At 42.0% G+C, this 25,313-nt stretch overlaps 1 protein-coding gene across 1 annotated transcript; it reads left to right on the top strand.

The window, feature by feature from the left end:
* The first annotated feature begins 1,322 nt into the window (after window positions 1–1,322).
* Window positions 1,323–24,966, top strand: btc (betacellulin, epidermal growth factor family member). The gene is made up of 5 exons (XM_034192704.1): window positions 1,323–1,612; window positions 10,525–10,632; window positions 17,944–18,055; window positions 22,391–22,537; window positions 22,623–24,966. Exons 1-5 carry the CDS (start codon window positions 1,552–1,554, stop codon window positions 22,765–22,767), a joined length of 573 nt encoding a protein of 190 aa, XP_034048595.1. The 5' UTR covers window positions 1,323–1,551; the 3' UTR covers window positions 22,768–24,966.
* Window positions 24,967–25,313: the final 347 nt, after the last annotated feature.

Genomic DNA, 25,313 nt, shown 5'->3' on the forward strand with positions numbered 1-25,313 from the left:
ACAGTGAACATAGTTTTGCCCATTTTGTCTATTTTTTTTCCTTTTCTTTTTATTGTTGTTTATGCACCAGTGACACCAGATCAAATTCCTTGTATGTGAGAACTTACTTGGCAATAAATTTGATTCTGATTGTGATTATGGTTAGTAATATCACCTCACTGCGAGAAGGTTGTGGGATTGCTTCCCATCTGGTCCGTTCTATATGGTGTTTGTGTGGATTCCCTCTGGGTACTCAGCCTTCATCCCACTTCTAAAGACATGTGGGTTACATGAACTGCTGACTCTAAAATTGACGGTTAGTGGCCGGCGATTACCTTATTATTTCTTGTGTTTGTCTTCTTGCTTAATGATGATAAATTATACTGTATTTGTTGTCTTTCTGCACCCTGATTCTGGTTTTTCTCTCTGTTTAAGGTGCGGCTCCATCAAGAGATGGGAGTGGGTGTTTTCCTCTGCAGGCCTCCATCTTGTGCACCAGCACGGACTCCCAAAATTTCCTGTATTGTCTGTTGTGTCAGTAGCATGACCCAAGCAGAGGGCCACCCCGTTGAGTCTGGTCTGCTTGAGGTTTCTTCCTCAAATCATCAGAGGGAGTTTTCCTTACCACTGTTGCCTGTGTGCTTGTTCTAGGGGTTGTTAAGGTTAGACCTTACTCATGTGAAGCACCTTGGGGCAATTTTGTTGTGATTTGGTGCTATATATATGAAAATAAATTGAAATTTAAACTGAAGTGTATATGTGGTGGCTCTACGATAGATTGGCGGCCTGTCCAGGGTGTACCTCGCTTCTCACCCAATGACTGCTGGGATAGGCTCCAGCTCACCCATGGCCCTCAACTGTTGTGAGTGTGTAAAGAAAATGAATGAATATGCAGAAAATGCCAAAGATTATTTTGATAACACTGGAGATCTGGTTGAGCAAGTGAAGTTCTAAATTGTAGTTGTACACTTTTGTTCGGAGGTATTGCACCTGACCCAATCAATAATCAATTAATGCCATGTTAAATACTAATCTACCTGTGCATTGTTCATAATCTTTGTTCATTTTAATAAACCTTTTACTTCGTTGAAAGTGATTGATTTTGTCGTTGCTTTTGCAAACTTCACATTTGTTCCCAGCCGCAGGGTTTCACCCTGTTCCAGGGACAACATGTGCTGATCAATAAGAGAATATTTGCTGTTGTTAAATGCCCAGGATTGTCCTGTGTATGTCGTTTCATTCTTGAGCGACAGACAAACAGGTATGAAGGTGTGGTTGTGCTTTACTGAGGAATAACTCGAATTCTTGAATGGGGCTGTATACTCCTTTAATGCTGTGGGCGTGGAGCAGCCAGCAGGCTTAGGTTTCATTGCCACTCCCCTCTGTTCTAACACAGTCACAGTCCAAGGAAGGCACCTACGTCTAACTGTGTGCTTTTAGCCGTCATCACTGCAGGATCTTCCCCAGATCGGACACATGGACCCACTGGCTGACCTCTGACCTAAGGAACAGTCCCGCTGTGATTTGTGTGTTTGCCAGTGACAGCGATTCTAACTTTTACAAACTGGATCTATGCTATCATCAAGTGAGGCAATGACCAACGTGTACAGAGTCTATGTAGGAATAGCAACAGGTATGATTTAGCCCTTTCTATTTTTAGCCTCATTACGTCACCTCTGAACTGGCTTGTTTGTGTTTGGAGACATGATAGATGAAATGAATGACGTTTCTATCTAAGATACCCCCAGAGGGGTTTCTGGATGTTGAACATGTGGTTTTGACATTCACTGGACATACTACATATTCACAGATCTATTATTTTGTAGTCAACTATGAATGTACGAGGTCTATTAGAAAAGTATCCAACCTTATTATTTTTTTCAAAAACCATATGGATTTGAATCACGTGTGATTACATCATACATGCTTGAACCCTCGTGGGCATGCAAGAGTTTTTTCATGCCTGTCGGTTACGTCATTCGCCTGTGGGCAGTCTTTGAGTGAGGAGTCGCGCACCCTCTCGTCGATTTTTTCATTGTTTAGGAATGGCTCAGAGACTGCTGCTTTGTTTGATAAAATTTTTTTCAAAGCTGTAAGGCACAACTGAGTGGACACCATTCGATAAATTCAGCTGGTTTTCGATAAAAATTTTAACGGCTGATGAGAGATTTTGGTCTGGTAGTGTCGCTTTAAGGACGGCCCACGGCGCCTGACGGCGATCTGCGCTTCGAGGCGGCAGCATCTCACCGTTTCAAGTTGAAAACTTCCACATTTCAGCCTCTGTTGACCCAGGAAGTCGTCAGAGAACTTTCAGAAGAAGTCGGCATGAGGAGTTTATTCGGACATTCCATTGTTAACGGACATTTTGTAATGAAAGAACGTGCGGGCAGAGTCGCATGTCGGGCCGGACCCGACCGCGGGGGGTCGTGACAGGAAAAACACCTCCGTTGGAAACCTTAACGGGCAAGTTGGAACATGCCCAAGCTGTTAAACAATTTCTCAGTTACTCACTTGTTGAAAGCCATCAAAAGCCGCCTGAATTTTACAAATGGTTTTCAACACGGAGGTGTTTTTCCTGTCGCGGCGCACACAGATTCGCCGAATCGTCACGGAAACGACTCGGCGAATTTGCGCGCACGTCTTTCATTACAAAATGTCCTTAAACAGTGGAATGTCCGCATAAAGTCCTCATGCCGGCCTCTTCTGAATCTTCTCTGTTCTCTTACAACGTCCTGGGTGAATTAAGCCTTAAATTAGGACGTTTTCAGGTTGAAACAGGCCGACGTGGCGCCTGGAAGCGCTGCAGGACGTCCCACTCCGTGGGAAGTCCTTACACCGACAGAAACACCCCATAATCTCTCATCAGCCGTTAAACTTTTCACTGAAAACAAGCTTAATTTCTCGAATAGTGTCCACTCGGATATTCCACACAGGTCCAGAAAAAATTTTGATATAGCAATGCGCGCCGTCTCGAGCAGCGTGTGAAACAAAGGAATTCAGCCGAGAGGGCAGGACCACATCTCACTCAAGGCCTGCCCACAGGGAAATGATGTCACTGACACGCGTGAAAAAACTCACGCATGCGCGCGAGGGTTCAAGCAGGATTGGTGTAATCGCACGTCATTCAAATCCATATAGTTAAAAAAAAATAAAAGGGTCGGTTTATTGTCTAATAGACCTCGTATGTTATATATTATGATTATCAGATCACTTTGACGTCCATTGTTAATGACGAATGACTGTTATGTGTCGACGCGGGTTGAGGAGCGGACCTGCGTCTGACCCAGCGCTAAAATAACCAGAAAGCGGTTCCAATAACAAAACAATTTATTTTTCCACCCTTTGGTGCATAACAACGTGTACAAACAAAAGCTGCGTCAGTCTGGCGGAGTGAAGGATGGCACGCTCTCCAGCGCCCAAAAGGATCGAAGCCCGGCGCTTCTGGACCCACGTTTACCGCCAAACACCCCCCAGGTGGACACGACAAACCGACTCTCTGCGAAGGATAGAAAAGGTGAGGTAAGTCAGCAGCTACAACTAATATCCTTCAAAAGGCACACACTATCAGCAACACATTCAGGTCTGTATTTAAGCTTTATGTAAATGAGCAGCTTCTCACAACAGGTGGAGGATCATCAGTCCGCATGCCACAGCAGTGAGAAGCGAGCTGCACAATTCTCATCAAAGTTCAAATATACTGCGTAACAAAATACCAAGTTACTATTAACAATTAGTCAAACAATTAATCACCTCTGATGTGTGCTGACAGCATGTGTCCCTCACCCTTCCTCCTTCACAGGCACGATGTGTCAAACCCAGGCGCGGTCCTCAGCATCTCACAAACGAACATCACAAGGTCGAGTTCCCGGCAATTCTGCTTGAATCACACATGACTTAAATGCAGAACGCCATCTCATTATCTGCTTCAGCTGAAAGTCTTTAAGGTTGCACATGAGCACCATCCACAGGTGCTGCTCATCATGTTGATGAGGGTGAAGGACTCTTCTGCCAGCACCTTCTCCACAGACAATAAATCAGTTTGCATACCACCTGGAGAGCAAAGAAAAGAAAAGAACACCAAAACGTCCAGCCACACCCCCCCAACACACAACAGTACCCCCCCTTTAATGGGAAGCCTCCCGGCGACCGAACAGACCAGGTCCGAGAACAGCATCTCCCTCCGGGGTCCATGTCAGGAAGCAGACAGCGTAACGCTCCCAAGGTTCACCACAGACAGCAGGACAGGGCACCGCACCTGGAAGGCTGGCTGGCATCAACAAAAAACCCAAAACAGTCCCAAATACAACCCAACACACAAGAAAAACATAAAACCCACCCAAAACCTCCCCAGGGGACCGTCCCATCCAACCCCGGGAAGAAAAGAAAAACTCCCAAATGCAAAAACCCAACACAGCCCCACAAACACAATACAAACATAAATGCATAAAAGAAAAATAACAAACAACCCCCCCAGAACGACTTGCAGAGCCCAACACCCCCCAGAAGGCCTTTACCGCCGGTTCCAGGAGGAATAGCCAAAACCGGAATCCCACAAAGGTCCCCAGGTACACATGGAGCAAACAGCGCCCCCCAGAGGACCATACCATCAAACCCCAGGAGGCACCCTCCCCACAACCCAGGAACCCCAGACCCGGCCACACTTGGCTAGTCGGCCTCACAAGCCAAGTCCCCCCCAGAGGACCGTCCCATCAACCCTGGAGGTGGAACCCGGAAGGAAACAAAAAACATCAAAGACCAACCCCCGGAGGACTACCTTAAACAACCCCGGGGGCAAATAAAACAACCGATAAGCCCTGTTACCTTCCCCGGCACCCCGAAAGACCCCAGGCCCTTCCCAGAGCCCCTCGGCGGCTCAATCTTGGCGAATGGCACAAAACAGCAAGCCGGGGAAGGGAACAGGAAAAACTAACCCGGCCCCAATCCCAAGGCGCAGCGGAAAACCGGAAATACGTCCGGTGTCTCAACCCGACCATACCCCAGCCTATCGGGAGGGGTGGAACTACTGAAATGGCAAACGGCAACAGATCGGCCCACCCCTCCGACTGAGGCATGTTCCCGCTGTACCACACCCCGGCAACACCAATGACAAATGGTACAAAGGCCCACCGAGGCTGGAGTGAAACCGGGCCCTAACTAAACAAGAAAAAACGCCCCTAACAACCCCCCCCAGAACGCTCAGCGTGACCAACCTGCACCACCCTACCGCCCACAAGACGAACGGTCTTGGGGCGAGTGAGGTTGGGGTTAGGGAAGTAGGGAAACAATAAAAACAACAAAACAAAACGACCCCAGAACCCAACAAAAAATACCTAAAGACACATAAAAAAAAACAACGATCAAGTGAGTCCAGACGGGCTTCTAACCGCCTATCGTTCACTCCACCAGACACGCCTCTGACTCCCCAAACAAATTATAACCCCTTTCAAAGAAACAAAACATTAGCCCATAGAAGTTTTTTTTTTTGTGTGTGTGTGTATTATTTCACCTGTCCCAGAACACCTGGAGATACGTCACCATTATTTTTCTTGACGCTTATATGTCGGGGCAATACAGCGGCCTCAGCTCGTCCGAGCTGCATGGGCTCATCTGCAAGAGGAGCCAGAGGTCCCGTCGGAGGAGCCTCAGTGGGGCGAAGAAGAGGCAGCCCAGATCTGTGTCGGGGAAAGCCCCGAGACAAAAAAAAACGTTCTGATGGCCGCCCTCTCTCGCGTCCACGCTCCTTAAATGTCCTGACTTAAATGCAGAACGCCATCTGATTATCTGCTTCAGCTGAAAGTCTTTAAGGTTGCACGTGAGCACCATCCACAGGTGCTGCTCATCATGTTGATGAGGGTGAAAGACTCTTCTGCCAGCACCTTCTCCACAGACAATAAATCAGTTTGCATACCACCTGGAGAGCAAAGAAAAGAAAAGAACACCAAAACGTCCAGCCACACCCCCCCAACACACAACAATGATGGCCCATCTGAGTTTAAAGACACTGTTATCTTAACCAAACTACATTTTCAAGTCCTGCCAAAATATCTGGCGTACACTAAACATCATGTTATCACATTGGTGTCTGTCCGAAGGTGTAACTCATTAACAATACATGACAGACACTTGTTACATACACCATAGATGAGCTGATTATAGTTTGGTTTTCTTTACTGCATAAATTTGCATCTAAATAATGATATAAATATCTGTTACTTCAAAATGGTTGGTACTTTGGTAATCTGTTGCATTTCCATGGAGCCCGTAACACTGTTGGATGTATTTGTGCTGTAACATCACTGGGAGATTTTCCAGAAGTGCCACGGTTGTGCTGACGTTAAACTATGGACATGCCAAGATGTCAACTATATAATTCCAGCATATTACATCATCCAGCTGCATCCTAGATCCCGTTTGTAGGCAAGCATGATCTTCACCTGACAGTTTGTCATTCAGTCCTGTATAGGCCCTGATACTGAAACAATGACATGTCTTATCCAAGGACACAGACAGAATGCATAGCTGGAAATCAAACCCAGGTCTACATATTGGTAGCTCAGTTCCTATCTCACTGAGCTATCTGGGATGAATATTCATCAGAGTGAGAACAGGGTATAAAGTGGGACACGTTCTGTTAAGTCAACAAACCTGAGCACAGCAAATCAAAGAAACAAGCAGAGAACAGCCACCAAAGTTACCTGAGGTGAAACAGTGAAGCAGAAAAGTAAAATTTTCTGTTTTTTCTTTGTTTTATTAGTTTTTGCTTTACTCTCATTGTGTGTGTGTACAAGCAAAGTGTATGCGCAACCTGAGAAATTGTACACAGTGCAAGTTTTGCATTTTGTATCTAAAGTTATACAGCTTCATGATGAAGTGGGACAGAGGAGGGTTTTCTTTCACCAAAACATTAAATCTAGGCTTGCATCTCAGATGTACCTTCTGGCAGATTGTAGCTGAACTTTCAGGTCTTCTTTTTAGTAAAACCCTCCTCTGTACCACTTCATCATGAAGCTGTATAACTGGAGATACAAATGGCAAAACATGCACTGTGCACAATTTCTCCAGTCACAGGCAGAGAAGCCTATTACTTCTTCTGGGTTGTCTGGGTGTCTTGATGGCTTTCCTCACTCTTCTCCTTCTTTTTTCACATACACAATATCACCATTTCCCTCAAATATTGTTCACAAACCAGTCTAAAACAGTGATAGTGAGCACTTCTCCTTTGCTGAGAGAATCCATCCCACCTCACAGGTGTGCCATATCAAGATGCTGATTAGACACCATGATTAGTGCACAGGTGTGCCTTAGACTGCCCACAATAAAAGGCCACTCTGAAAGGTGCAGTTTTATCACACAGCACAATGCCACAGATGTCGCAAGATTTGAGGGAGCGTGCAATTGGCATGGTGACAGCAGGAATGTCAACCAGAGCTGTTGCTCGTGTATTGAATGTTCATTTCTCTACCATAAGCCGTCTCCAAAGGCGTTTCAGAGAATTTGGCAGTACATCCAACCAGCCTCACAACCGCAGACCACGTGTAACCACATACCAGGACCTCCACATCCAGCATGTTCACCTCCAAGATCAATCAATCAATCAATTTTTTTTATATAGCACCAAATCACAACAAACAGTTGCCCCAAGGCGCTTTATATTGTAAGGCAAGGCCATACAATAATTATGTAAAACCCCAACGGTCAAAACGACCCCCTGTGAGCAAGCACTTGGCTACAGTGGGAAGGAAAAACTCCCTTTTAACAGGAAGAAACCTCCAGCAGAACCAGGCTCAGGGAGGGGCAGTCTTCTGCTGGGACTGGTTGGGGCTGAGGGAGAGAACCAGGAAAAAGACATGCTGTGGAGGGGAGCAGAGATCGATCACTAATGATTAAATGCAGAGTGGTGCATACAGAGCAAAAAGAGAAAGAAACAGTGCATCATGGGAACCCCCCAGCAGTCTACGTCTATAGCAGCATAACTAAGGGATGGTTCAGGGTCACCTGATCCAGCCCTAACTATAAGCTTTAGCAAAAAGGAAAGTTTTAAGCCTAATCTTAAAAGTAGAGAGGGTGTCTGTCTCCCTGATCTGAATTGGGAGCTGGTTCCACAGGAGAGGAGCCTGAAAGCTGAAGGCTCTGCCTCCCATTCTACTCTTACAAACCCTAGGAACTACAAGTAAGCCTGCAGTCTGAGAGCGAAGCGCTCTATTGGGGTGATATGGTACTACGAGGTCCCTAAGATAAGATGGGACCTGATTATTCAAAACCTTATAAGTAAGAAGAAGAATTTTAAATTCTATTCTAGAATTAACAGGAAGCCAATGAAGAGAGGCCAATATGGGTGAGATATGCTCTCTCCTTCTAGTCCCCGTCAGTACTCTAGCTGCAGCATTTTGAATTAACTGAAGGCTTTTTAGGGAACTTTAGGACAACCTGATAATAATGAATTACAGTAGTCCAGCCTAGAGGAAATAAATGCATGAATTAGTTTTTCAGCATCACTCTGAGACAAGACCTTTCTGATTTTAGAGATATTGCGTAATGCAAAAAGCAGTCCTACATATTTGTTTAATATGCGCTTTGAATGACATATCCTGATCAAAATGACTCCAAGATTTCTCACAGTATTACTAGAGGTCAGGGTAATGCCATCCAGAGTAAGGATCTGGTTAGACACCATGTTTCTAAGATTTGTGGGGCCAAGTACAATAACTTCAGTTTTATCTGAGTTTAAAAGCAGGAAATTAGAGGTCATCCATGTCTTTATGTCTGTAAGACAATCCTGCAGTTTAGCTAATTGGTGTGTGTCCTCTGGCTTCATGGATAGATAAAGCTGGGTATCATCTGCGTCTGAGACCAGCCACTCGGACAGCTGCTGAAACAATCGGTTTGCATAACCAAAGAATTTCTGCACAAACTGTCAGAAACCATCTCAGGGAAGCTCATCTGCATGCTCGTCGTCCTCATCGGGGTCTCGACCTGACTCCAGTTCGTCGTCGTAACCGACTTGAGTGGGCAAATGCTCACATTCGCTGGCGTTTGGCACGTTGGAGAGGTGTTCTCTTCACGGATGAATCCCAGTTCACACTGTCCAGGGCAGATGGCAGACAGTGTGTGTGGCGTCGTGTGGGTGAGCGGTTTTCTGATGTCAATGTTGTGGATCGAGTGGCCCATGGTGGCGGTGGGGTTATGGTATGGGCAGGCGTCTGTTATGGACGAAGAACACAGGTGCATTTTATTGATGGCATTTTGAATGCACAGAGATACCGTGACGAGATCCTGAGGCCCATTGTTGTGCCATACATCCAAGAACATCACCTCATGTTGCAGCAGGATAATGCACGGCCCCATGTTGCAAGGATCTGTACACAATTCTTGGAAGCTGAAAATGTCCCAGTTCTTGCATGGCCGGCATACTCACCGGACATGTTTCCCATTGAGCATGTTTGGGATGCTCTGGTCCGGCGTATACGACAGCGTGTACCAGTTCCTGCCAATATCCAGCAACTTCGCACAGCCATTTAAGAGGAGTGGACCAACATTCCACAGGCCACAATTGACAACCTGATCAACTCTATGCGAAGAAGATGTGTTGCACTGCATGAGGCAAATGGTGGTCACACCAGATACTGACTGGTATCCCCCCCAATAAAACAAAACTGCACCTTTCAGAGTGGCCTTTTATTGTGGGCAGTCTAAGGCACACCTGTGCACTAATCATGGTGTCTAATCAGCATCTTGATATGGCACACCTGTGAGGTGGGATGGATTATCTCAGCAAAGGAGAAGTGCTCACTATCACAGATTTAGACTGGTTTGTGAACAATATTTGAGGGAAATGGTGATATTGTGTATGTGGAAAAAGTTTTAGATCTTTGAGTTCATCTCATACAAAATGGGAGCAAAACCAAAAGTGTTGCGTTTATATTTTTGTTGAGTGTATATATATATATATATATATATATATATATATATATATATATATATATATATATATATATATATATATATATATATATGCATGCACACATTCATATGCATATATTAATTATCAATGCTAGAGTCCTTCTGTGCTGGCAGGGCATTAAGCAGTTCATGTTCTTCTTGCAGCACTTTGATGTTATATAATGGCTACTAGTGAAAACCTCTAACCCCTCCATGTGCATTAATCACAATCAAAACATGCATTTCCACAGGGAATATGACATTTCTGGGTAAGACAGAATGCTGCAGCTGTACATAGGTTACATAGGTTTTATGACTAATATTTATGTCATTAAAGTGCCTAATAAGTGACTGTGTGTTGGGGTTTTTAAGCGTGCATAAGAGAGAAGTGTGCACTAAAAAAGTCACGGAAATCACCGCTTGCTCCTCTTCATACCCTATAAGGCTGCCGGCATTGGGAGTCTGCAGTACTTTGTAAATAACTTAATTTACGATCACTGCTTTTCTCATCAGTTTCTGTAAATGGAATGTGTCGATGGGCTGGCACACGTGCGTACACTTGTTTGGCGTGAGTGTGATCAGGTTTCTTTGTGTTTCTGGCTGCAGTTCTGGCCTTATGCAAATACTCCCTGGCAGGATGGAATGTCACCGAGGAGTCTGCCAAAGGAACTGTGTCCCCCTGTCATCGCCATGGCAACCCAGACAACTGCACAGGTAGATATGCACGGGGCAGGCGTGGCGTGGCGGTTGGCTCATGGTGTCATAAACGGCTGCTTTGATGTTTTAATGTGAAGGTTTTACAGATGAATGGAAAAGAACTGATGTGCACATACACAGAGATGAACTCACCAGGTGTAATAAAAAAAGAAAGTATCAGAGATAAAGAGGCCAATATGCGGCCCAGCGTGGTGTCGGAGTCATATTCCACTGAATCCAGAGAGCACAGGGGTCATTAAACTCAAACTACACGTGTTATCCAAGGAACGTTACTTTTCTCTTTTAGGCTCTGATCCCAAAATGCCTTTATCACAGCTGGGATTCTACAAAACAAGCCACGTCGATCTTGGTGGCCCTCAGGACCCTGCGATTAGCAACAAGACATTATTAATGACATGTAAACTACCTGCACTGCGAAAACTGTCCCTCTCAGAATAAGACAAATAATCCCAAATCTAGCCAGATTGTCTTGTATTAAGCAAAAAAAAAAAAAAAAAAAAAAAAAAGTCAATGGGTAAGAAAGAAATACTTGGTTAGAATTCTCAAAAGTAGCAAAATGTCTAGGCACTGAATAATCAAAATGTGCCTTAAAACTAGACAGAATTCTTATTTTAAGATAAGCCTCTGCCTTAAAGCAAAACAATCTTTTCCTTTGCTTGGATGATTTGAAATTTATTGCCTTTCCTTGTTACTGGTTAAATACATCTTGGTATTCGCTGAAAAAAAATTATTAAGAAAATGTGAAATACATTTTCTCAAAATAAGACATTTTTCTTATGTTAAAAAAATGCTTGACAAGATTATTTTTCTATTTAGACAAAAACTAAGTCAAATTCTCTTTAAAAGGGTCATTTTTTTTTACTTTCTTAGATATCAGTTTTTGCAGTGTGAACAAGCCCAGACATGTCCCACTGTGCCAACATCATATTTAAAACTAATTTATACAACAATAACTGCAAATTATGGTCTGCTTTTTTTAAACTTTCAGTTTTGTGTGCTTCTTAATCTGTGTGCTGCTGGAACCACAATTTCTCTGAGGGAGTCTTCCCAAGGCATCAATAAAGTTTTATCTAATCTGATCTAACAAGATTCCAACATTGCCCATAGTAGGAGGGCTGTTGGTTCTCTCCTGTATCTATCAGAATCCAATATTTCAAAGCTGAACATGCAGTAGTTTGTAACAGAGTAATGGATATTTTGCAGACCCACTCACTGACTGGACCGCCTGCCTTGTTAATCACAAAGAATATAAGCTTTTTCTGTGTAAGGTGGTCCTTGGGACAGTTTGGTGGCTCTGGAGTCTGAGTGAAGGAATATACTGTACATACTAGTAATACAGCTCAGAAGGGAGCACATATGTAGCGACACAACAACGGCATTACTCTTCAGTAAAACCAGCATCAATCCCTTTGTGCATTCACAGTTTTAGAGTATCCCAGAATCCTTTGTGCGCTGGGGAGGGAGGCTTGATAATGGCTCAGATTAATGCTAACTTTAACATTGAAAATGCCATAGACATGCTAACACGTTAGCATTGGTCCCATTTTTAAGTTAGAAAATATAGCTATCAACTGTTTCAGAAGACCATAACAGGTCGGTTTAACATTAAAAGGTAATTATTACTCACAGACATATACTGTTTAGGGTTTTAGCGGGGAAAATTAAGATAAAGCACTGCTTCATTGGTTCAAGGTTCAAAGCAAAGCCGCGCTGCAAAAATGGTTGATTATACAGACCCGCTGCAGGGTCTGTAATCAATGCAGAGAAATGATCATTTTCCTGACAAACACCCCCCAAAAACAACGGCCACTCTGAAGGACCGATAAGGGAATCGTTAAGCAAAAAGGCTATCGATGTTGATGCATCGAATCATTTCTTAAGGATACCCGAAAACAACCGGTTCTCGAAACGCAATCCAAACAGCAACACGCTTATTTTGGTTGAACTCACCTCCATAACAACGCAATGTTGCAAACAAGTTGCCGCAAACGTTCATTTACACTGACAACGAAATCTCAGCCTCCCCAGCGAGAACGTGATTATGTGCGAGATTTGACACTGTAAAGGCATCTGTAGGGTGGAGTCACCTGGTGTGAACGTACATTTAATTATATACACTAAATCTGAACTAATTTCTCTAGTTCATTGCAGTGTTTTGGCTCCTGTGTCCAAAACAGCATTTTCGCACCATGAGAAGGCCACTTTGGTCATTGTTTGCTATTCCTATTCATAGACTGAAAATTTTCTTCTTCTTCTTCTGGCATTTCATACTTCTATTTTCTTAGTTAAGAGAACTATATATGATTGTTAATGAGTTTGATTTGAGCACATAAGTCACGAAGCAAGCTGTGGCAGCCATGGCTTTTTTTGTGCATCGAACATATGGTTGGTAAAAATCATGTAATTCCAAGTTCCAAGCTCTGAACTGTAAATTCGGAGGTGTATCAAAAGCAGTATAACTTAGCAGTTAGGTTGGTCAATGCTATGCTCATGAGATGTTGTAAAATCATAAATTATGAAGTCTGGCAATAGGATTTCAATGATATATTGCTTGGAAATTCAGGCAAAAATCCAGTGTTCTGATTTATCTGAGGACATCATAGCAGCTACCAATCATGGCATCCTCCACCATGACTTTATTTATTAGTGAGTCTGCCAGTTTTACAGCTTTTGCAAAGATGTCTGCAATAACTGATGCTGTTACTGTGTCCAGACTACAAACAGAAATACACTCATCTGGGATATTTTCCATCTTTCTCACCACAGCTAGTAGCTGTAATAATTACCTCTGTCAACAAAGTTGGAGGAGGTTATGTTATCACCCCTGTTTGTTTGTTTGTGAACAGCCTGTAACCCACAATTTTTCATATATTGTGGGTTAGATTCATATCCTGATCGGCAAGAACCGATTAAATTTTCAAGGTCATAGGTCAAAAGGCAACGGCAGGAAAAATCTTGGAAAACTGGAAAAATCCCATCTTAAACATTTTCAAAAAGTCATGACACAGTCAAAAAAAGCTCAAATCCCTTTCATATTTGAGAGCGTTATGTAGGATAGTATCATTTATTAACCGACAAAGTTTGATCCAGATTACAGATTTTGTGGCAATTGGGTACTTTAACGTTTCCCATAACCCCCCTGTGCTTCCTAGAATGCACTGCGGCGACAGCAGAGTTCTGGCGTTTCGAAGCTGTGTAAACAAAGGCTAGCAAGGATGTAGATAGCGGCAGTTCAGTGAGTTCACGGGCGATTATGATGATGACACGTTCTCCCAAGTTGAGAGGGTTATCTAGAGGAGATGTAGCACCTGTGAACTTCTGCCACGCCCCGATGTTGTCTTATCCATACTTCTTGAGGTGTGTTTACATTGTGCCCCGAACCGGAACTCTGCTGAAACCGACCCCTCGCGTGAGTCACGGACCGCCAGATGGCGCACAAAACCTCGAATTTAAATTTAACATTGAAAACCACATTTAACATATATTTTACATTATATCTTAATCAAACATGTCCCAATTACTCTCATATTTGAAAGTGAGGTGCAGACTGACACTCACTATCACCTGACAAAGTTTAATCCAAATCTGATCCAGATTGTGGATTTTGTGTATACATTTGAATTTAATATTGAAAAGCCCATTTGATGTACATGTTGGTTGCATTATATCTCAACAAAAGTGACTCAAACACTCTCATTTGTGACAGTTAGGTCCAAACTGGTACTCTCAATGAATAGACTAAGGATTTAGCAGATATTTGATGGTTTTTTTTTTAACACTGAAAAGCCCTTTTGATCTATATTTTGTATTACATTTTATCTTATGAAAAGCCACTTCTAACAGGACTTTGACGTTAAAATTTTTTTTCCAAGGTAAAAGTTTGTGGAATTGGAAGCTGGTGTTAGTGGAGGTTTGCACTCTACGAGCGCAGTGCTCTAATTTACTTATATGTAAAAGCAACAATAAAATGTAAATATATTACTGTGGGCATCCACATCGTTTTCCCAGGTGATCAAATGAACATGCTTTTCAGAACTTGGATGTTCCCAACTTGGGTTTACAGAATTTTCCATTATCTTGAATGCAGCCTAACTTCTACCACCAGGGCTTGCGTCGCTAAAAGTCTAACGTAGCACCTTTGACTTTATTGTTTGATAACCTTGACTGGACTGCACCTAAATCATATCAAAGTCAAGTCAACCTTGGCACTCATTTTTACAGACATTTTTCTTTCATTAAAAAAAAAAAAAAACTTTTAAGGGGGCATTAGTAAAATGTGAACACTAGAAAAGTGTACTTCCTCAGATATCAGCTGAGACATGAAGCGCTGTCATTGATGTCAACACACAGGCAGTATTATTTTTACAAGCTCACGTTCAACAACAGTCTCATGGTACCACTGTGATAGCCTGAGGTTTGAAAAGCACTGTGAGATCATTAGGAAAGTGCTCACGAGTTCAGGCACAACAAGTGTCACAGAGGTAAAAACGTTGCGACACTGCAACTGTATGCAACATTAATGGAGAAACTTTACAGGGTTTTTTTTTATTCTTTAAATGAAATATTACACACTAAAATTAAAACATAAAACATGAAGCTTGACCCAAAAGGAGCAGAATATCAACCCAGATTTGCACAATACACACATTCTGTGCCTCACACTTTTTGCAAAACACCAGATACACTTCTCTACATTCAACAAATCTGTTATAGTTGAACAAAAAGACAAGATTAACACCAAAATGCAGGGAGACAAAATTAAGCCGAATAACAATCTATTGTGTGAACAGAGTAATGGAATATTATGCAATTGTATGGAAGGAAACACCAGAGCTGGGAGACGCCGACTTGACCTGAATGATTGGTGGAGAGATTTCCCAGACCAGATGGTTTGTGAATGCAAGACCAGGACCAGGTGGCCACCACGGAGCTGACAGGTGGCAGGAACGCACATGAAAGAGAGTTGTCAAAAACAGAATCACAACAAATAATCAAAGGAGTCATTCACAGAGAAGGACTGAGGCCAGGTATCACATAGGCAGAGCTGAGTTTCTGGTGATTGCAGAGAGGCAGGACCGGGGTTTATAACAGGTGGTGTTGATTGGAATCAGGTGAGATGATCAGTTCCATGATGCAGTGCCTGGAGACACAGAAAGGGAGAGGGTGCAGAGCAGACACCAAGGCAACACAACGTCATTCAAAACTGAAAGCCACTAGCCAGGTTTCTGTTTCCCAACCTCTCCAAAAGTTAAGCAATTTTTCCACAATGTTAACAAAATGCAATAGTGAATTACCAGTGTTCCCACTGACTCATGGAATGTGACTGTTCTCGCTATAACTGCCATTCCAGAGAGCTTTCACAATAATCAATATTATAATAGCCAAGCGGCCTCTGTGTGCATGTGTGCATGTGTATGGTTTAAATCATGCAGAAACTGGGGAGAGCTGACATTTGCTGTTTGGTATGCTTATGTATTATGGGTCAAGGATGAGCACTGCAAAAACAGAAACTTGATAGGACAAATATTTTTGGAGAAATTAGCAAATTTAGCTAATCAGTAAGCACTGGATGTTGTGCTGCAGTGCACCATGGGTGTTTGGGGTTTTGGAGTTTAAATGTTGTTATTGTGGTTCATGTTAGTTAAACAGTGTTGTTAGTGTTATGGATTTATCTTGTTTTTGTAGTTCAATTGATTTAGTCAGTTTAATTAAGTCTCATGTTACCGTTACCATCAGGGTGTTAAGTTTCATGTTGCTGGTGTCGCAGACCGAACGGTCTGCCCTAAAATTTTGTCTGCCCTGCCTCCACTGCGCATGTGTCATTTTGGAAGCTGAGCTGCTGACAGAGTCTCTTCACCCAAAGTGATCAAATGGATTAATATGATTATTAACCATCAGGTGACAAGGTAAAACCTCTGAAATCATTCTAAAGTTAGTTTTAAGCCAAAACAAGGCTGTGTTAAGCAGAAATGAGGCAAAACTTGGTGACGCTTTGAAATGACTGCCACTCAGTGAATGCATCAGTTTACAGCTCGTGTAGCCACAGCTCTGTGATCGCTTCCGCTGTCTTTTATGATGAAATAATGCTGAATTTATGTGGACATGATTGTTGTACAAACGCTTCAGATATCAGATGCTCAGATAGATGATGACTGGAGTGCAGTTTTAAGCAGAAACGAGGTGATGATCTGTGAACCGTGGCTAATGATGCATGCGCAGTGAAGGCAGGGCGGCCTGATTTTTAGGGGGACTATTCGGTTGGCAACACCAGTACCATGACTGAAAAGTGTATTGTTTGCAACCTGATCTCATGGCAGTTCATGATGGTATTACGATAAATAAATTCATCTATGCCTTCATGCCCCCATCATGAAAATGGGGTGCTTTTCATGACGGGGGTGCGAAATGAAGGGTGACATGGGGGGGTCTTGGGGGAATTATGGTTAGGGTTAGGCAAAGGGAGACATTTATGTTATGATGATGGTTAGAGATAGGTGAAGGGGGATTATTAGAAATTGCGCTTGATAATGCGCCACACATTTTCAATGGGCGACAGGTCTGGACTGCAGGCAGGCCAGTCTAGTACCCGCACTCTTTTACTACGAAGCCACACAGTTGTAACATGTGCAGAATGTGCCTTGGCATTGTCTTGATGAAATAAGCAGAGATGTCCCTGAAAAAGATGTTGCTTGGATGGCAGCATGTGTTGCTCCAAAACCTGGATGTACCTTTCAGCATTGATGGTGCCATCACAGATGTGTAAGTTGCCCATGCCATGGGCACTAACACACCCCCATACCATCACAGATGCTGGCTTTTGAACTTTGCGCTGGTAACAATCTGGATGGTCTTTTTCCTCTTTGGAATGGAGGACATGAGGTCCATGATATCCAAAAACAATTTGAAATGTGGACTCATCAGACCATCATCCTCTCCTGATCATGTTGCTGAGTCTATTTAGAGACCAGAGTGTGAGGCAGCAAGTTACGGAAAGATTCTTAACAGGTGTGCCAACAGAACGTGAGGCAGAGCAAATGAGTCTGAAGTCATTCATCAGTTTATACTCTATGAGCTTTAACAGGTGGTGATACACTGTTCGTGCACCACACTTTGGCTTTTCAACACAGTCCTTCTGACACACACATGCACACGCACATACACATACACACACCATATGCATATCTTGCTACTTTCAGTGCAGAATGTATATGTGTGCAAATGTATGCATGTGTGTGAGAGAAGATATGTGATGAATGAATTATGGTTTGTGCAGCCCTCATAAATGTTGTAATTTCTTATCTCCTGCAGACACAATAGAGACAGGGAATGGCCACTTCTCAGTATGTCCAAAGGAGCTGAAACATTATTGCATCCATGGTGCGTGTCGTTACATTCAACAACAGAAAGCACCTTCTTGCAGGTGAGAAGCAGCAAAAAAAACAAAAAACAAAACAACAACAACAAAAAAAAACAAAACAAAACAACAACAGATGTGTTCAATAGAATTTGGTTAGACATGAATACAATGAAGGCTATTTCACTTTTTTTTATTTATTTTGGCACCAGCCCTTTAATTAGGCAATGTTTTCACTAGCCTTTAATGAAATTATCAACTCAATCAACTTTTTTCTTATATAGCGCCAAATCACAACAAACAGTTGCCCCAAGGCGCTCCATATTGTAAGGCAAGGCCATACAATAATTATGAAAAACCCCAACGGTCAAAACGTCCCCCTATGAGCAAGCACTTGGCAACAGTGGGAAGGAAAAACTCCCTTTTAACAGGAAGAAACCTCCAGCAGAACCAGGCTCAGGGAGGGGCAGTCTTCTGCTGAGACTGGTTGGGGCTGAGGGAAAAAAACAGGAAAAAGACATGCCGTGAAGGGGGGCAGAGATCGATCACTAATGATTAAATGCAGAGTGATGCATACGGAGCAAAAGAGAAAGAAACAGTGCATCATGGGAACCCCCCACAATCTACGTCTAAAGCAGCATAACCAAGGGATGGTCCAGGGTCACCCGATCCAGCCCTAACTATAAGCCTTAGCGAAAAGGAAAGTTTTAAGCCTAATCTTAAAAGTAGAGAGGGTATCTGTCTCCCTGATCTGAATTGGGAGCTGGTTCCACAGGAGAGGAGCCTGAAAGCTGAAGGCTCTGCCTCCCATTCTACTCTTACAAACCCTAGGAACTACAAGTAAGCCCGCAGTCTGAGAGCGAAGCGCTCTAATGGGGTAATATGGTACTACGAGGTCCCTAAGATAAGATGGGACCTGATTATTCAAAACCTTATAAGTAAGAAGAAGAATTTTAAATTCTATTCTAGAATTAACAGTGAAGAGAGGCCAACACGGGTGAGATATGCTCTCTCCTGCTAGTCCCCGTCAGTACTCTAGCTGCAGCATTCTGAACCAACTGAAGGCTTTTTAGGGAACTTTTAGGACAACCTGATAATAATGAATTACAATAGTCCAGCCTAGAGGAAATAAATGGATGAATTAGTTTTTTCAGCATCACTCTGAGACAAGACCTTTCTGATTTTAGAGATATTGCGTAAATGCAAAAAGGCAGTCCTACATATTTGTTTAATATGCGCTTTGAATGACATATCCTGATCAAAAATGACTCCAAGATTTCTCACAGTATTACTAGAGATCAGGGAAATGCCATCCAGAGTAACGATCTGGTTAGACACCATGCTTCTAAGATTTGTGGGGCCAAGTACAATAACTTCAGTTTTATCTGAGTTTAAAAGCAGGAAATTAGAGGTCACCCATGTCTTTATGTCTGTAAGACAATCCTGCAGTTTAGCTAATTGGTGTGTATCCTCAGGCTTCATGGATAGATAAAGCTGGGTATCATCTGCGTAACAATGAAAATTTAAGCAATACCGTCTAATAATACTGCCTAAGGGAAGCATGTATAAAGTGAATAAAATTGGTCCTAGCACAGAACCTTGTGGAACTCCATAATTAACTTTAGTCTGTGAGAAGATTCCCCATTTACATGAACAAACTGTAATCTATTAGACAAATATGATTCAAACCACCGCAGCGCAGTGCCTTTAATACCTATGACATGCTCTAATCTCTGTAATAAAATTTTATGGTCAACAGTATCAAAAGCAGCACTGAGGTCCAACAGAACAAGCACAGAGATAAGTCCACTGTCCGAAGCCATAAGAAGATCATTTGTAACCTTCACTAATGCTGTTTCTGTACTATGATGAATTCTAAAACCTGACTGAAACTCTTCAAATAGACCATTCCTCTGCAGGTGATCAGTTAACTGTTTTACAACTACCCTCTCAAGAATCTTCGAGAGAGAAAAGGAAGGTTGGAAATTGGCCTATAATTAGCTAAGATAGCTGGATCAAGTGATGGCTTTTTAAGTAATGGTTTAATTACTGCCACCTTAAAGGCCTGTGGTACATAACCAACTAACAAGATAGATTGATCATATTTAAGATTGAAGCATTAAATAATGGTAGGACTTCCTTGAGCAGCCTGGCAGGAATGGGGTCCAATAAACATGCCGATGGTTTGGACGAAGCAACCAATGAAAATAACTCAGACAGAACAACCAGAGAGAAAGAGTCTAACCAAATACCGGCATCACTGAAAGCAGCCAAAGATAACGATACATCTTTGGGATGGTTATGAGTAATTTTTTCTCTAATAGTCAAATTTTGTTAGCAAAGAAAGTCATGAAGTCATTACTAGTTAAAGTTAATGGAATACTCAGCTCAATAGAGCTCTGACTCTTTGTCAGCCTAGCTACAGTGCTGAAAAGAAACCTGAGGTTATTCTTATTTTCTTCAATTAGTGATGAGTAGAAAGATGTCCTAGCTTTACGGAGGGCTTTTTTATAGAGCAACAAACTCTTTTTCCAGGCTAAGTGAAGATCTTCTAAGTTAGTGAGACGCCATTTCCTCTCCAACTTACGGGTTATCTGCTTTAAGCTACGAGTTTGTGAGTTATACCACGCAGTCAGACACTTCTGATTTAAAGCTCTCTTTTTCAGAGGAGCTACAGCATCCAAAGTTGTCTTCAAAGAGGATGTAAAACTATTGACGAGATACTCTAACTCCCTTACAGAGTTTAGGTAGCTACTCTGCTCTGTGTTGGTATATGACATTAGAGAACATAACGAAGGAATCATATCCTTAAACCTAGTTACAGCGCTTTCTGAAAAACTTCTAGTGTAATGAAACTTATTCCCCACTGCTGGGTAGTCCATCAGGGTAAATGTAAATGTTATTAAAAAATGATCAGACAGAAGGGAGTTTTCAGGGAATACTGTTAAATCTTCTATTCCCATACCATAAACAACAAGATCTAAGATATGATTAAAGTGGTGGGTGGACTCATTTACTTTTTGAGCAAAGCCGATAGAGTCCAATAATAGACCAAATGCAGTGCTGAGGCTGTCATTCTCAGCATCTGTGTGGATATTAAAATCGCCCACTATAATTATCTTATCTGAGCTAAGCACTAAGTCAGACAAAAGGTCTGAAAATTCACAGAGAAACTCACAGTAACGACCAGGTGGACGATAGATAATAACAAATAAAACTGGTTTTTGGGACTTCCAATTTGGATGGACAAGACTAAGAGACAAGCTTTCAAATGAATTAAAGCTCTGTCTAGGTTTTTGATTAATTAATAAGCTGGAATGGAAGATTGCTGCTAATCCTCCGCCACGGCCCGTGCTACGAGCATTCTGACAGTTAGTGTGACTCGGGGGTGTTGACTCATTTAAACTAACATATTCATCCTGCTGTAACCAGGTTTCTGTTAGGCAGAATAAATCAATACGTTGATCAATTATTATATCATTTACCAACAGGGACTTAGAAGAGAGAGACCTAATGTTTAATAGACCACATTTAACTGTTTTAGTCTGTGGTGCAATTGAAGGTGCTATATTATTTTTTCTTTTTGAATTTTTATGCTTAAATAGATTTTTACTGGTTATTGGTGGTCTGGGAGCAGGCACCGTCTCTACGGGGATGGGGTAATGAGGGGATGGCAGGGGGAGAGAAGCTGCAGAGAGGTGTATAAGACCTTAAGAAATTATGTGAATTAGTGAAATGTATTGAAAAATGTTAAAATTTCATTGTCAGGTTTGGTGCCCAGGACAGGAGACCCTCCTGTCCTGGGCACCAAAAATAAATGGATTTCATTGTAATGACATTCTCTGTATTATTAAATGCTGTATCACAAAATTGCTGGATTTAAAAAAAAGGTTTTGGACTGCCAAATGACTTTTTTTAAAAAGTGACATTATTTTAAAAAAAAATGTTTATTACTCAAATTTCATATTCTAAAATATTCAAATTTTATTTACATTTTTTTTCACCGACACTTTATGACTCAACATTTTCAGCAAGTTTAACAAATTCTAATTTTTTTGTTCTTAATCTGTCGTTTTACTAAATTTCTTGATTTACACACAAAAGTTTATTTCTTGAATCAGTTCTTTTATCTGAATTTATAACCAAATGTGCAGTACAAGACAGGGTGCAACGTTTTCACCAAATAAAAAAAAAAAAAAAAATCCTTGGTTGGTTAAATTAGTTATGTTACAAAATACAAAATAAAAACCCAAATAACATGCTTATTCCCTGTCTAATATTGAATGTCAGGTACCAGGGAGTTTTGAGGGTGATACTGAGAAATGGGATCAATGAGTTACACTCCTCAACAAACCACTGTTTAAGGAAATTCTTTGCACAGCTCATGTTTTCTTGCCACAGGTGCGAGCGCGGTTATGTTGGTTCCAGATGTGAATATGTGGACTTGGACTGGCAAATAGGGGACAAAAAACACATCATCATTGCCTGTGTGGTGGCATTCCTGGTTGCCCTCATTCTTATCATTGTCCTCATCTGCATGTGTTCACAGTGAGTCTTTGTCCACGTGTGGGAGACAAATAGCGGGTTTAAGTTTGTATTTCGCCTTCGGGCTCTGATGTAGTTTTCCTCTCAGTCGTAGGTATGCACGGTGCAAACGGAGGAGAAGACAGAGGCAGGAGCCGGTGAATGGTACAGAGAAGGGGAGCATGATGGACACCAGAGAGATGCACAGAACGTTATCAGAGCCGTCAGAGGTGCTGCACACGGATGCTGTATGAGACTTGTGCCGAGGCTCCTCCACTTGCATGAAGGATAACACTGATGAAGGAATTTGTTGTTTGTGTGACAGCTGCCGCCTGTTTCTAGACCTCTCAATGCTGGATAGGAGTGAGACAAGGACTGTCTGCCCCCCCACCACCACCCCTTTGTGAAACTTCAAAGAAAATTCAAAACAAAGATGCCTTTTGGGATTAATAATAAACACAAGGTGATCAGATTTCAGTGTGCTGAAGTTGGCAAGGACGTCAGCTTCTACTGAGGAACAAAGGGACCTTCTGGCACTTTCACAGCTGCTGCAGACGGTGCAGCACTAAATGGATCGTTAATGTGTTGGAAAAAGCTGCGTGGCACTGTGATGGTGACGTGTGATCATGTTATCACATCCGGACTCTGCGCTGTCTACTGAAGCTTCTCTTTGGAACGCATCTATCTCATAGATGCACCACACCACGATGTGGAAAATATGCACTAACATCAATCCATACAGATTTATTATGCTATATTTATATTTGTTACCTCTGTTGAAGGAGGTCATGTTTGCACCACCGTTTGTTTGGTTGCTCCTAGGATATCTCTGAAAAACACATGCGTTCATTTTCAACAGATTTGGTAGAGAGGTGATGCACGGAAGGCATGTATTCTATTTTGTTCTGGACCCAAAGTGATTTGATTTTGAGCAAAATCACTTAAAAGTCAAGCTCACAGGCCAAGGTCAAACTTTGGGCCCAATGATTACACATAGGGGATATTTAGAATGGCTATTCTGAGTAACTGCATAAAGATATAGTTACTGTGAAACACTAATATGAAGTCGTATATCACATTTTTATTGGCCACATGGCCTTTGGTCTTGGGTGACCTTGAAAGGTCAAACTCAAGGTCACACCTGTTTAATTCAGAAGGTTTGGTGCCAATAAGGATTAAACACAAAGGAAGGGTTCTGTGTTAGTAACAGAGGATAACGTGGTTTGATTTTAGTCAGAACTAATCAAATGTCAAGACCTCAGAGTCGTATGTTATGATTGTATCACTGAATCACAAAGAATGAATTTACAGTGTCATCTGCCCTTTTGTTCTTTTTTGCCACTAGTTTGCAGTTGTTCTTTTCACAGATTGACATGATATTTTAAAATCTGCATTACAAACTGTGCATCACTTTTCGCTCCGTCCAATGCAACGTTTCCATGCTGCAGACTCGTACTGAATATTGTTACTCATCAGCATTAGCAATGCAAGAAGAACCGTCGTCTATGTGCACGGTGGCAGCAGGTCTGGACTTCCGGATTTCTGGACGACCAACTCTGCGAGGTGGACAAGATGAACTTGTGCTTGAGGGTTTTTGATCTGTATATTTTGGAGTCGGGCAGCTGGTGTGCTGAACAGCCGAGCCTGTGTGTATATGAAAGTGCTCCACTGTCTGAGATGCTTTCCAGACTGTGGCTTTTTACAAGGTGTGATGTGTATCTGTAGGTATTTTAGCTCCTCAGACTAAATGGGGAAATGAAGGGAGTTGAGATGTCAGTGGAGCCAGTGCTCGCTGCAAATGTCATTTTCACTAAATAGTATGAACATACTCATCTTCTAGATGAACAATGAAATAAATCAATCACACAGCCCTCTCAGCCTTGAGGAAGTTGTTATGATTTTATACATTCATAATGTTTGTGCTGCAGAAATTGTTTTGTGTAAAGAGGTCAAATTACACATCTTTTCAGCAAGTTGTTACCAGGATATTAACACTATATGATCTACATTTGTCAGGGATGTGGTCTGGGTCCTACTCTGTTCATTAGATGGACTGGCTGTTGGGTAAACTTGTGGATTGCACTGACTTGGGTGCCAGTAACTTTGCTTGTGGACTCAATGGATATCCTGATTGCACCACCTTTGAAACTGTGAGATGTTAGAGTGTCTGGGTTTGTGATTGTCTTGGATTAAGACTAAAATCCAGGCTTTCAATAACTTTAGGGACCCAGCCATCAGAGTTTTATCTGTTTGTGTTGAACTTGTAAAGATTCACTGGTCTCAGCAGTGACATTTACTTCTCGGACCTTGAGCTAGAAAGAAGTGGATGATGGTGTTTGGCAATGCAGGTATCTTTGCCACAATACCAAATATAAATATATAACGGAATGCTAAAATAGCCTCAGCTGTATAAGCATTGTCTTCTTTATAATTTGCACGTGTTTAATTGGTATCCCAATGCAAAGTGTGTGTGTGTGTGTGTGTATATATATATATATATATATATATATATATATATATATATATATATATATATATATATATATATACTCAACAAAAATATAAACGCAACACTTTTGGTTTTGCTCCCATTTTGTATGAGATGAACTCAAAGATCTAAAACTTTTTCCACATACACAATATCACCATTTCCCTCAAATATTGTTCACAAACCAGTCTAAATCTGTGATAGTGAGCACTTCTCCTTTGCTGAGATAATCCATCCCACCTCACAGGTGTGCCATATCAAGATGCTGATTAGACACCATGATTAGTGCACAGGTGTGCCTTAGACTGTCCA

Source organism: Thalassophryne amazonica, chromosome 17, assembly GCF_902500255.1.
Source record: "Thalassophryne amazonica chromosome 17, fThaAma1.1, whole genome shotgun sequence".
NCBI lineage: Eukaryota > Metazoa > Chordata > Actinopteri > Batrachoidiformes > Batrachoididae > Thalassophryne > Thalassophryne amazonica.

Coding starts and splice junctions, on each gene's coding strand:
- btc (XM_034192704.1), top strand. CDS start 1,552: ATGCTATCATCAAGTGAGGCAATGACCAACGTGTACAGAGTCTATGTA. Junction 1,613..10,524: donor CTATGTAGGAATAGCAACAG/GTATGATTTAGC, acceptor TTCTGGCTGCAG/TTCTGGCCTTATGCAAATAC. Junction 10,633..17,943: donor CAACCCAGACAACTGCACAG/GTAGATATGCAC, acceptor TATCTCCTGCAG/ACACAATAGAGACAGGGAAT.